Source organism: Salvia splendens, chromosome 21, assembly GCF_004379255.2.
Source record: "Salvia splendens isolate huo1 chromosome 21, SspV2, whole genome shotgun sequence".
In the NCBI taxonomy this organism is placed as follows: Eukaryota; Viridiplantae; Streptophyta; class Magnoliopsida; order Lamiales; family Lamiaceae; genus Salvia; species Salvia splendens.
In genome coordinates, this window is record NC_056052.1 from 20,569,606 (window position 1) to 20,582,677 (window position 13,072).

Here is a 13,072-nt window from a genome sequence, read left to right on the forward strand (position 1 = left end):
CATCCACAATGGAGGATGTCCCGCCGGACGTCGAACCGGCGTGCCGGACATCCGCGCGGGACGTCCGCCATTAGGCGAGGGAGGGGCGGATGCTGACGTCGGCTGCGGACACCGCACATCCGTGGCTTTCCGGGACGTCCGTCGTGACGTCCGTCATTGCGGTGCCACGACAGACGTCCCGCCGGATGTCCTGATTTTTTATTTTTTTTGGTGGATGTCTACCGGGATGTTTGCCATTGTGCAACGGGACGTCCTTATGACGTGACAGTGCAATGGGAGGTCCGTATGACGTGGCAGAATGTGTTTTTGGGAAGACCGCCGGGACATCCTCAATTGTGCGGATGCTCTTATAGATTTATTTGGCCCCCTCTGGAGAGCAATAATTAATTGTCACATTTTAATATGTATGTTTGCAAAATTAATTAGATGATGCTAATGTGCATATAAGTCTATGACTCTATTTTATTTTTAAATAATTAATTGTCACATTTTAATATGTATGTTGCAAAATTAATTAGATGATGCTAATGTGCATATAAGTCTATGAGTCTATTTTATTTTTAAATTATGTATTTAATTTACATATATGTATATTTAACAAAATTGTAGACTTGTGCGTGAAGAATCAATTGGCGAATACAACAAAAGTAATTGGTCAATGGTAGTGTTGATATACTTTAGTATTAGTGGATGAATGAATGGAATAGAGATTCTTCCTTCTCTAGAAAACTTGTAAAGCCAACATATTCTATCAATTATCAAACATAAGCATTAAAAATAGAGATGTGTCTTTGTTAATGTGATGGTCATATATCACTAATGATGATAGATAGATAAGTGATTGGCCTACCATTAATAATTGGTCGCAATGACTGAAGGCTCAATTTGCTATTGTTATTTCAAATATGTCATTGCCACCATTTGAGACCACAAGATCTCTCCAAAGTGTATTTTATGAGGTATAAATCCTCACTTTTATTATAAATAAATGAACAAAATTTAAAGTTCGTATCATGTACGATCTCAGACATTAATCACTCTATCATTAGTTCATCGCATCATTTAGCTAGGAAGCTAGCTTAGACCTTTTATGAATGGAGAATTCAGTTTGCCGATGCTACAATTCGATATGTAATTTTGTTCTTCATTCTTATTTAGTTTTATTATTAATCATTAGTCATGCTTCTCTTTGTAAACAGTATGGTAAAAATAATTCAATCACTATCTCAAAACACGACTTTGACAAGACATATTACAATATGACGTTGAGCAGTCGCAGTTTTAGTTTTTCACCCCATGCAAAAAAAGTTCAATTTTGTTAAAAAACTAAGTTACTTTTTCACGGTCTCTTTGGGCGTGAATACCATTAAACTGCGATGTTTGAGAAATATAGATAGTATTAGTAAATTATTTCAACAATTTAGGTTTGGACAAACATATAAAGTGACTATTTAGATCTTGATCCAATAAAATTGATTATAATTTATAACTAATGTGACAGACAGGCCAAATAGTTTTTTTTACCGTAAAAAAATGTAACAACATATAGGAGATCCTAAAATTTGATATTAGGAATCCACGTTTCACACAGCACGGTGAATTTGGAACGAGAAGACCTCCAAAACCACGAAATTATAGAATCTGAGGTATTGTTCAAACTCTCACACTCCCAATCCTGTATTACAATCACAAGTGAGTAAAACAAAAGAGACAAGAGCCTAGTGAGAATGGGGTTGATAATTACTAAATGAATAAATAAGATTTAGAAGAAGAAGAGGAGGATGTTGCAAAGAGCGGCGAGCAACGCTTGTTCGTGGTGGTGGGCGAACCACATCCGCAACAAGCAAACGAAATGGCTCGAACAGAGCCTCCTCGGTACCATTCTTCCTTCATTTTTTGTTTTGGTTTTGGTTTTGGTTCTGGTTTTGGTTATGAAACGAAACGAACCGAACCGCAGACATGGAGGACAAGGTGCAGTGCATGCTGAAGCTGATCGCGGAGGATGGCGACTCCTTCGCCAAGAGGGCTGAGATGTACTACAAGCGACGCCCCGAGCTCATCGATGCTGTGGAGGACTCCTACAAAGCATTCAAGGCGCTGGCTGACCGCTACGACATCATCTCCAAAGAGCTCCAGAATGCGAACAACACCATCGCTACCGTCTTCCCCGACCAGGTCCAGCTCTCCATGGACGACGGGGACGATGACTGCCCCCCGACCAAACCAATCCAAAAAGCCCCCACCAAGTCCACCAACATCCCCAAAGCTCCCAAGGCATCCATGGACAGCCTCAAGAGCTTCATCAACAACGCTTCCAAACAGTTCCAGCCTAAGAAAACCTTCTCTTCCAAGTCAAAGGCCCGCCCCAAGCCTCCTACCCCTAAATCCGGCTTGACCAGAGACGAGGCTGCCCGCGAGATCGACAGGGTCAACAAGGAGATCCTCACCCTCCAGACCGTCAAGGAGTTCTGCAAAAGCTCCTACGAGAACGGCTTAGCCAAATTCTACGAGATTGAGAACCAGATCGCGGAGATGCAGGAGAAGGTCTCCCTGCTGCAGGACGAGTACGAGGTGGAGGATGTGATCGATGATGGAGAAGCCCGCACTCTGATGGCCGAGGCCGCCTTGAAATCCTGCAAGGAGACCCTCTCCGAGCTGCAGGAGAAGCAGGAAAACTCTGCCAAGGAGGCCCAAGACGAGTCCAAGAAGATCAACGAGGCACGCGACCAGCTCCAGTCCCTCAGGCAAGACTGTATCGATGACGAACAATATGAAGATATGCCTGATACCGACAGACAGGATGTCACCTTGGGTTTCATACAAGAGCTCAATGACATGGAGACCTTGACCTCCGACAAGAGCATCGACCTCAGCTCCTCCGCAGCTCTGACAGTCACTCAGCTTGCTGAGAAGATCGACGTGCTGGTGAACAAGGTCATCAACCTGGAGACTGCGGTGTCGTCCCAGACTGTCCTAATCAACACCATGAGATCAGAATCGGACGAGCTACGGGAACAGATCAAGCAGCTCGAGAGAGATAAGGAGCAACCCGTGGGCGACATGCACAGCCTCAGCAACAGGATCAAGGAACTCGAGGACAAGCTCAGCAGGCTCGAGGAGCTCGACAGCAATGTTGAAGCTCACAACAGCAAGCTCGAGGCCTACTTTTCCCACTGTCGCTGCAGCCTTGATCACCTCTCAGAGAAGCTTGCCACTTTGAGGCTGGACGAGGAAGCTGAGGAAGCTGATTCCTCGCAGAGTAAGCATGAGAAGTCGAAGAAGAAGAAGAAGAAGGAGAGTAAGAAGAAGGATAAGTCCAAGAAGAAGGAGACGAGAGACGAGAAAGAGGTGCCAGTATCAGATGAGGCCGACATCGAAGTGGCGACAGAAGTTAATATGGACGATGCTGGTGATGATGGCGGTGATGAGAATGTCAGCTCATTGGAGAAAAAGCAGGATGTTGGTATGCTAAAGCCGCATACCAACGAGGAGGATCCCATGCCTTACCAAGTTGACGAGAGTGACCTGAGCTGGCAGCAGCTGCTGCTGAACGGGGCAGAGGATCGAGACAAGATCCTGCTCAGAGAATACACCACCATCCTTAGGAACTACAAGGATGTGAAGAGGAAGCTCAGTGATACAGAGAAGAAGGACAGAGACATTGAATTCGACTTCACGATGCAGCTGAGGGAGCTGAAACAAGCTATCATGAAGAGGGATCAAGAGATTCAGCATCTCAAGCAGGAGCTAACCCTTGTGCAAGGAAACAAGGATGGCAAAAAAGAGGAAGAGGGCGAATCCCAATCCGAATCAGCAGATGAGAGTGGCAAACAGGAACCAGGAACTCAAGACTTGGGCATGGAAGAAAAGGAAAACTTTATCCAGATGATCTTCAAGGTTAATCCTCCTGGGATTTCAGCTGTGGAGGAGAGGCTGCGGATGATGATTGATGCAATACTAGATGAGAACCTCGATTTCTGGCTGAGGTTCAGCACGGCTTTTCACCAAGTCCAGAAATTCAAGAGTGAGGCACAGGACTTAATAGATGAGATAAAGAAGCTGAGGCGGAAGAAGAAGCAGGAAGGAGGCATCACCTCGCAGCTTAAATCAGAGGTCCGGCCAATATACAAGCACTTGAGGGAGATTCAGACGGAGCTGACCATGTGGCTGGAGCAGCGGGTCAGCCTCAAAGATGAGCTCAAGCGCAGGTTCACGTCGCTGTGCAGCATACAGGAGGAGATCACCACAGCTCTCAAGGAAGGGGTTGAGGAGGACGAGATCATGTTCAGCAGCCATCAAGCTGCAAAGCTGCAAGGTGAGATTCTGAGCATGAAACAGGAGAATAATAAGGTTAGGGAAGAGCTGCAGACATGCCTAGATCATGTCAGTCAGCTGCAGCTTGATATTGAAAAGAATCTGCGACAGTTGAATCGCGAGTTCAGCATCTGCACTGATCAGCCACAGCTGCAGCACGCGATAAGCAGGTCCAAGATTCCTATGAGAAACCTCATATTTGGAACCAAGGTCAAGAAGCAGAAACAGTCACTCTTCAACTTTATGCACACTAATAAAAAAGTGCATGCTATCAGAGCTTTTCCAGCTGTTTGATCACTACCACCAGATCTTGTTCCTCTCCAGTCCAGACTATCATTTATTTTATTTTTAATTTCCTTATTGTAATTAGAATTTGGTATTTAGATAGATGATATTTTTGCCTTTTTTCTTTCCCTTTGTTCATCTCTTGAAGCAGTTTCAGACTTTAGACTGTCATCAAATTTTCATAACTTGGTTTCTGGTTTATTTATCTTTTACTTCCATCCATTCAAGCACCTTGCAAAACAATAACGCCTTCATACAACGCCTCTATTCGTCAACTTGAATAAAGCACACACCAAAGAAACAGGCTGACTCAAGTTCCTTAGGGGGACATCAACTCGAAGAGTCTTAGTTCATTTTCATTATTTTACAATGCCTGTGATTCAGTTTGTGCCATTGCTTTTCCACAGCAATGGCATTAACTGTTGAAGACCCAGAATTCTGATCAATGCCTCATTTGTTGTTCTACTTATTAATTACCTTCAATATCAGAACTGAAAATGCAGCAGATTACAAAAAGATAATATCTTTATTGCTTTAATACCAAGCAAAGAAACAAGGTAGAGTTTGATAGTTTAACGATAAATCACTAGATAAGCTGCAAAAATACTATCAAATACTAGTATAATTTAGTTACACATTTATTTATACACCAAAAACAACTTCCGAAACCACCTTCGCTCCTCTGCCTTTGGCCATGTAAAGCCCAACATGATGCATTAGGTCCTGTAATAGATAGCATAAGAAAAACTGACAGAGTGCAAAAGCAATGAGTATCATTTTCCCACCTCACATTTCTTTATCTTTGTGTGGTCACTGCCAATCAGTATTTCACTTCTAGATTTTCAAAGAATGTCATAGAATACAAATTTAAGACTTGATTCATGCATCCTCATTGTGTCCAATTACTTGCATCAATACTTATAGACGATTTAATCCATGGAGGGGGAGCCGTATAAATGAGATGAGTAGATGAAGAGTTGCTTTCTAACCTGTGGATGAGCTAGAGCCCCTTTCATATCTCTGGCAACATCTATTGGAAGATCGAAAGTAGCACAACCACGTGAATACACAACTACATCCTCTAATGGAGAAATCAGTCCACGGTTTCTAGCAGACAGGGCTGAGCACACAAAATCAAGGACACAAATGTCTGTGCAAATCCCTACAACCAGTATCTAAGGAAAACGAAAAAAAGAGTGTTAGTCGAAAGGCAATCTATATAATATGACAAGAGCAATAAGCTGCAGAAGAAAAAATTTAACACCCACAGCTTTGATCCCATTTGTTTTCACCCAATCCACAAAAGCATTCGTTCCATCCTTTTCCAAAGAACCAATAAATCCATCAATACAGTCCTTGCATCGCAATATCACATTCGGTTCATTTTCCAGCCACTGTAATGCTGCACAAGGAATGGTCATGAGAGAATGAAAAACCATTTTCCATGGCATTGCAGGAGATAAATGAATAAGTATTACAAGGAACCAGTTTCGATTCATCCGTTCCAGCAATGCAGTGAGGAGGATAAGGAGGCTCCGGAACATCCGGATGATGAGTATCGAGAAACGCATATATAGGCCACCTCTTCTCACAGAACCCTCTAGCAAGCCTCACCGATTCATCAACCATTCCAGCAATCTGAGCATCAGGAGCTTGTGGTGCCTATTTCCAAATTCATCTTCTCATTAATCTAGACATAAATCATATCAATCTAAACTGGCTCTTAACATCAATCTGTACTCATCAAAACATGCTTTCAAGCAATACTTTTGCTCTATACGTCCAATACTAAATCTACACACAATGACACTTACACAAATGACTCAAACATCAACGAATCAGAAAGGAATTGCAGAAAGTGGAAAATAATTAGGAAAAGGGGTTGTGACTCACGAGATTTCCAGAACCAACGGTGCAAAAGCCATTAACAATGTCGACAAGCACCAAACCGGTCTTGACTTCACCGGAGAGAAGTAGATTTTCCTGCTCCAACGGTAGCTCATTTTGCAAAACTTGTATTGCCTGAGGAGAAACCATGTTTCTTGATTTTCTTAGCCAAGATGGGAGCGATTTAAATATGAGCGGAACCCGGTCAAGATTGCATTTTTATTGCCAGCGCTCATTAATTTTCTGTCACGCTATTATTTCTTAAAAAGAACAATTAATTAAACCATTTTGAAGTTCATGGTTTTCTTTCTTGTGTTCACATTTACATGTATATCAGCATCTCCAATGGCGGACGTCCGGTCGGACGTGCGCGACGGGCGACCGGGACGTCCGCCATTGTGACAGGGGAGGTCGGATACGGACGTCCCATGAGGACGTCGGGTGTCTTCGGACGTCGGCGCGACGGGCGGGCGGACGTCCGCCATTGTGGCGTGGGTCGGACGTCCGATTTTTAATTTTTTTTAATTTTTATTGCGGGAAGTTCTAGTGGGAAGGGCGGATTGTGAAGGAGATGTCCTAGTGACGTGGCAGTGGGATGAGAAGTCCTAGTGACGTGGCGGGAGATGTTTTCGGGATGTCCTAGTGGATGTCCGAGTGGGACATCCGCCCACTGAAGATGCTCTTAAACATTTGAATATTCAACTCCCGAATCCTACCGTCTTATTTGAAAAAAATTTCTGGAATGGTAAGACTGCAGCTAGATTCCAAGAACCCTTTTAGATTTCGTTTCTAATTGGAAAAAGATACATTCAACTTTCAAGATTGTGATGTGACCCCATTGTTTGAAATGTTATTTTCATGGGCTTGATTGTGACACACTCAAAACATAAAGTAATCGGCTAGTGGGATTGTACCTCTCACATTAACGTAATCAATGGTTTTGGACTTTAGTGTGTTGTTTATTTTAGCCCCTAAACTTCAATTTTGGGGTGCATTTACAAAGCAAAAGCTCTTTGTAGATGTATAAATGGCTTCAAAAAAAAGCTTATAATACTACTGTAACAACGATTTCAAAGCAGTTATTGTGAATTACTCCATAATGGCTGGACTTGAACGTGTACATACCAGCTTAATAAGCAACTCATATAATCGACCAGTAGATATAGATTCAACTCATTTGCCTTTGCCAACATCATCCGGCAACCTTAAACCCATAAGCCCGAGAAGATTGGAGGCAGGGCCCGACAGTCCTTCCTGAGAAGAATAGGATTCGAGGAAATTCTTTACTAGGTTGAAATCTACATCCACCGGAGTTAACTCTTCCATCTCATCATCCACATTCGACGTTCCCTGTGGAAATAAATATTAAGTAGTGAACAAGATTATAGATTTCATGTACACTATAGAATTCTGCCACAAATTCAAACAAGTTATTGTGCCCAGCAATAGAGGTAACAGTTGTGTAGAACAAAGCATCTAAGTTAACTATCACATCAAGTTGATCAAGTAGTAAAATATTGCAAACCTCATCTTTCTTCTTAGAGCTCTCTTCATTGGCATGAACAAAGGTTTTATCCAGTGTAGTAGCCTTCAGTTCCTTGTTTAGGGCATCTGAATAGGAATGTATGAACTCATTCTCTCCATCTTCATCAGTATCATCTGCATGCTCACTCCCTTCTTCATAGTCATCTGTAAGATCATGTGACACACGTCATATTTAGTAAATGTAACTGATACGGAGTGATAGTTGGGCATACCATAAGCATTTACTAATATCTCAAAATACGAAATGTATCGCACAATTGACAATAAATGATAATAATGAAAAAAACAGAAATATAAAACAAAAAAAAAGATAGATACTCCTATGACTATGAGGCCGTCCTCCGAAAAGGCTACAGGAAAATAGCTTAACTAAACTTTATTTCTAAACAATGCCAAACTAGGGAGTAAAACCTTATGTATAAGACTCTATACAGACTACAACTTAAATAAAACTCTAAAAGATAAATACTTAGTAGTAGTATCCCAAACCAAATCAAACTCTAAGATTTTAACTTATCTCTAACAACTAAATAAATAATACTAGTAGTAATAATAACTAAACAAATCTACTGATATATCAGTAACTCTAAAATTAGCTACATGCTCCTTGTTATTTAGGAGACATACAACTCCCTTCCAGATAACTCAAACCTAAGACCAAATGTCATGAGTGCAAGGTACTCTCATCACAGTAGCGTGATTTTAAACTGCTTAATGTTCACGCTTACACGACAGAGTATGACAAAACAGGCATTCCATTCTGGTTTAGTGGTATTGTCTTCCTACATGAGTGCAAGGTGCACTCAACCATTTTCAAAGCTTTGTTCCTCCCCGAGGGGTAATGTTCAAATAGAATCGTAGATAGTTCAGAACAGAACAAACATAGGTGGATATAACTGGCCCCATCTCCTCCAAGGAGAATAGTCAACAGCAGACAATTTTCAGAATTAACACATACAACTGCGACAACCATCAAGAATAAAATAGAAGCAAATACTTGAAATATTACCAAAATCAAGATCTGATGATGATCCTTCTTCGAGGTCAATATCACTGTCATTTTTGTCAGAACCACGAAGTCCCATTACTGATTCCATGTCTTTCATAAACTGATCAACATCCAAATCCACATCTTCCAAGTTCCTGAAAAAAAGAATGTAAAAATCTGTATATAATTCAGGTGATACATTGTTACTTAAGTTAATTACACTGAGCTCGTAAGATAGCTAATAAGTCAGAATAATTAAATGCTGTCATATGATATGACTAGTGTAAATGATAAACTACAAACTTATTAACTATCCACATTAAATCAGACAACATCAAGGGTAATGTTCCTGGAGCTTATGAGGACACTTACGAAAGAAAAAAATGCTGTACTGAATAAGGGATAAAGCCTTTCCAGTGGAAACAATTAGCAATTGCCGTATAAAATGAACTTATAAAAAATATAGTTCCTTATCATCCAAGAATCTTCTAATACCATCACAACAGATTGTTTGTCAGTCCGACGAGAATATGGATCATACCAACTTATTCTAGTAGCATTAGCTTAAACCATCATGAATTTGTTCCCATTCAACACAACAATTAGCCAAAATGAGAAATGGAAGATTTTATTAGCTTTTGTTCCAAAATGTTTCATCCACCTCCCTCTGAATACAGATATACCAGCCATTGGGGCTCTAATGTTTGGAGTTTGGTTGGGTGCTAATACCAAGTCACTAATAATGCCAAATAACATAACTGGACAATCAGCCAAAAGATGAACCATTAACATATGACGAAAACCTAACATTTTCTTGCATGCACCAGTCACCCTATCAATTCATCTATGTCAGTATAGATTTTTCAGTTTTGATCCCTACAGAGCAAAAGGCACCCATTATTGCACTATTTCAATATATTGAATAAATTGAACATGAGCTCTAGTGTTCAAGTAAGACAGAAAAACAAAATTATAATAGAAAATATGAATTGTAAGAGGAGATGAAGAACATGTCATCTGGAAGCTCAGCTCCCTTGTAGCTTGACATTTTCTCAATAAATGACTGCATGGATTTAGCAATCCCCCCAAGATCATACTCATCAACATCTTGGCCAGATGCTAAACCCTGGTCTTCCTGCTCTTTAGACTTATGTTTCTTTTTTTGTTTTGAATTGAAAAAGTCCATCTCCTTTTGCCTTTCCTGAAGAGCAGCATTCAGTTCATCTTCTCCTCCATAAAGCCATGAGTCATCATCCGATGGAGGAAGCTCCAGACTCTTGAAACCATCAGCTGAATGTGGAAGGGCAAGAATTTCGTCCATGCGTTTCACAGGTTCACTCAATACCTCACTGCATCAATAGCAGTGTATCAGGATAAACAAGACTGGGAGTGCGCATATGTTCAACAGAGTAAAACCAATTCAATAATTGATGGTAGAATATTGACAAAAAATACCAAGCACCAGAACGGCATCCCATACTTCAACATAACAGCATACTCACTATCAACAAAACAAGACCCCCCCCCAATTCCACTATCAACAAAACAAGACACGTACAAACCTACATAATATGTACTGTTATAGGATTTCAATAGAATTACATATGCATGTCGATACAACTAAAAATAGGGTTCCTGGTTGTGCCAAAACCATATAAGAGGCAAATGTTTGCAACATAAACATGTCTAGCACATCAATCATAAATTCAACTGTAACTAACAACCAGAATCCAGAATCAATCAATTTAAAAGTAAAAAGAATATATAAACCATTACCTGGCTCTAGAATACAAAGAACTATTTTGATAGTACCCCTCTGCCTTCTCCAGCAAGGTTTTGTATTCGTTTGAACCAGGCAACAACCCCTTAAAATAACCGCTACTCTCCAAACTCTCCCTAAAGGCTTCCCATGTGCTCCCCTTCCCTTCAATCCCCTGCTTCTTTCTCATTTGATACATCATCTCAAACCCACAAGCGATCTTCATCCCGAGCTCTGCCTCCAAATACTTGGCAACATTACTCCTCTCCGGCATTGGATAGCAAGCGGGAGCCTGAAACTTCTGCTGCACCAACTGAGCATACATTGCCTTAGACATCCTCACAACCACCTCCACCATCTCCTCCTGCTTCCCCCTCGGTAGAAGCCTCTCCATTCTGGCAGCATACTTCATACTATCAATGTCCCTATCATAAAACCCCTCAACCGACAATGATATCAAGCAGGGCTCATGCCTCAGCACCCAAGCCACGGAAACCGGCACTAAGACTCTCACTTTGTGGACGTTTCTATAAGCATGCTCCGGATACTCACTGATTTTCTTGTTCAAGTGCAACTGAACAGCATCTGGGTCACTTTTTGAGGAATCTTTGCCGTCTTGGTTCGCTAAAAATCGCAAAGCGTCCTCCAGGTTAGGAGTCTCCCGGAAGCTCGACGGCGGGAGTATATGGAGGCGGCCACTGCGGAGGAAGACGCGGTTGGTCGAGGTCTCCGGATTGAGCCATTTCGGCAAGTGAAATGCACACTCAATCAAGAGAAACTCGCCGTCGGAATCCCAAACGCGGATGGATAAACTGGGGAATTTTTTGGAGATTTCGAAGAGGATGTGAACAACGAACCACTCGTCTTCGAGATTGTCGCCGAAGCGGAGGTGGCCGGAGAGGTGAGGGACGGGTGCGGGGGTTATGGAAAGAGAAAAGGGCTGGTGCTGCCAGATGTATGGAGCGGTTAGCGGTTGGACATAGTTGAGGATTTGGAGATGGAGAGAGTGGAGGTCTTCGGCGGAGGAGGAAGAGAGGCATGAGTCCGGGTAGATGGAGTAGAAGACGGTGTCATCAGGCGGGCGCGGGCGGGAGTTCTTGCGAGAGAAAATTGACGAAGAGGAAGAAGTACCAGCTGCCATGGCTGTGTCCAGGAGCCAAAACTATAAAAAGTAACAAAAATATTTATCAAAATATCTGAAGCATTACAACAAATCTGAAGTAAAAAAATCGAAGCATAATATTTTTTAATCATCTCTATCTCTATCATTGCCAACTTGAATTTAAGGTGTAGCTAGCTGGTCATACACACAAAGCAGCAACATTTCCAATTAAAGTTGTATGTAGCATATGGGTTTGCCATATTTCAAATACAGCTGATCCAAATCCACAATGAACGAATGTCTAAAACTGAAGGACAAATTAGTTCTTGTATCACAACAAAACAAAGTCACCAACTAAATTTATTTTGCTCACAATTTGACGATTTGGAATAGTTTTCAACTAAAATTGAAGGATGGCATCTGCAAAGTTGCAAATTCACAACTCCAACTTCAACAAATTTAAAAATTGGAGTTATTAGTAATCAGCAAGCGCAAAAATTTCATCCATTATCCAACAATAACTATCTCAAATTCATCCACTGTCAAAACATCATTGAACACTATCCAACAAATTCATCCATTATCCCAACAAATTCATCCATTATCCCAACAAGACACATAAAAAAAAACTGAAAACAATGTTATCATACTTTTTTGATCCGATTATCCGGCAGTCGGTCGATGCGCGGAGCAGAGGGCAGAGACGGCGCCTGAACAGAGGGAAGAGGTGGTGCTGGCGCTGGAGAAGAGGCGGACGGAGGCTGTGCCGGAGCTTAAGGAGAAGGGGTTCAATTGAAGAGAAAAGTGGCGTAAGCTAAATTTGGAGTTTAGGGTAATAGTTCAAGAAATAAATGAAATTGGATTTAAAAATGCATTCGAAGTTCAAGAAAATTCTGGAAATAGTTCGATGTATAAAATCGCAGTTCGTGCACCTTTATATTTCTCGCAAAATTAACGATATATGTTAAATGTTTGATTTATGTATAATCGGATTTTGCCCTCTTTATGAAAAGTGCAAATTTATAATACGAAAAACAGAGGTAAGTAAGTGAGCATGCTATTAATAATATAGCCTAATATAAGCACGAATATAGAATCATAGGAATTAATAGTCAATCTAACTGTTGTAAACAACTTAACATACTATCCAGACAAATCTTTGATTTTGATAAGTTTTTAACTGAGAACATAA

General features: G+C 41.1%; 3 protein-coding genes across 4 annotated transcripts; 1 reads left to right on the forward strand and 2 right to left on the reverse strand.

Annotated features, from left to right (window-relative positions):
- The first annotated feature begins 1,488 nt into the window (after positions 1–1,488).
- Positions 1,489–4,784, forward strand: LOC121783637 (kinase-interacting protein 1-like). The gene is made up of 2 exons (XM_042181772.1): positions 1,489–1,875; positions 1,958–4,784. Exons 1-2 carry the CDS (start codon positions 1,782–1,784, stop codon positions 4,606–4,608), a joined length of 2,745 nt encoding a protein of 914 aa, XP_042037706.1. The 5' UTR covers positions 1,489–1,781; the 3' UTR covers positions 4,609–4,784.
- Positions 4,785–5,106: 322 nt separating this feature from the next.
- LOC121784740 (nicotinamidase 1-like) lies at positions 5,107–6,779 on the reverse strand. The gene is made up of 5 exons (XM_042182960.1): positions 6,493–6,779; positions 6,078–6,261; positions 5,868–6,001; positions 5,589–5,774; positions 5,107–5,322 (listed from the first exon to the last, which is right to left on the reverse strand). Exons 1-5 carry the CDS (start codon positions 6,634–6,636, stop codon positions 5,242–5,244), a joined length of 729 nt encoding a protein of 242 aa, XP_042038894.1. The 5' UTR covers positions 6,637–6,779; the 3' UTR covers positions 5,107–5,241.
- On the reverse strand, positions 6,493–12,805 carry LOC121784738 (protein ecdysoneless homolog). 2 transcript variants are annotated; one of them, XM_042182959.1, is made up of 7 exons: positions 12,531–12,805; positions 10,796–11,940; positions 10,030–10,368; positions 9,041–9,174; positions 8,012–8,175; positions 7,612–7,836; positions 6,493–6,621 (listed from the first exon to the last, which is right to left on the reverse strand). In XM_042182959.1, the coding sequence occupies exons 2-6, from the start codon at positions 11,917–11,919 to the stop codon at positions 7,660–7,662; spliced, it is 1,938 nt and encodes a 645-aa protein (XP_042038893.1). In that variant the 5' UTR covers positions 11,920–11,940; positions 12,531–12,805; the 3' UTR covers positions 6,493–6,621; positions 7,612–7,659. The 2 variants fall into 2 exon arrangements, with proteins under 2 accessions (XP_042038893.1, XP_042038892.1); XM_042182958.1 differs by lacking the exon at positions 6,493–6,621 and having other exon boundaries at positions 7,481–7,836.
- Positions 12,806–13,072: the final 267 nt, after the last annotated feature.

Bases quoted from the DNA above. Each gene is read 5' to 3' on its own strand.
- LOC121783637 (XM_042181772.1), top strand. From the start codon at position 1,782: ATGTTGCAAAGAGCGGCGAGCAACGCTTGTTCGTGGTGGTGGGCGAAC. The intron at 1,876-1,957 runs GTACCATTCTTC...ACCGAACCGCAG, and splicing joins GCTCGAACAGAGCCTCCTCG to ACATGGAGGACAAGGTGCAG.
- LOC121784740 (XM_042182960.1), bottom strand. From the start codon at position 6,636: ATGGTTTCTCCTCAGGCAATACAAGTTTTGCAAAATGAGCTACCGTTG. The intron at 6,262-6,492 runs GTGAGTCACAAC...ATTTGGAAATAG, and splicing joins CCGTTGGTTCTGGAAATCTC to GCACCACAAGCTCCTGATGC. The intron at 6,002-6,077 runs GTAATACTTATT...TTCCTTGTGCAG, and splicing joins TGAATCGAAACTGGTTCCTT to CATTACAGTGGCTGGAAAAT.
- LOC121784738 (XM_042182959.1), bottom strand. From the start codon at position 11,919: ATGGCAGCTGGTACTTCTTCCTCTTCGTCAATTTTCTCTCGCAAGAAC. The intron at 9,175-10,029 runs GTTCTTCATCTC...TCTTTTTTTCAG, and splicing joins GCTGAGCTTCCAGATGACAT to GAACTTGGAAGATGTGGATT. The intron at 8,176-9,040 runs GTAATATTTCAA...ATGATCTTACAG, and splicing joins ATCATCAGATCTTGATTTTG to ATGACTATGAAGAAGGGAGT.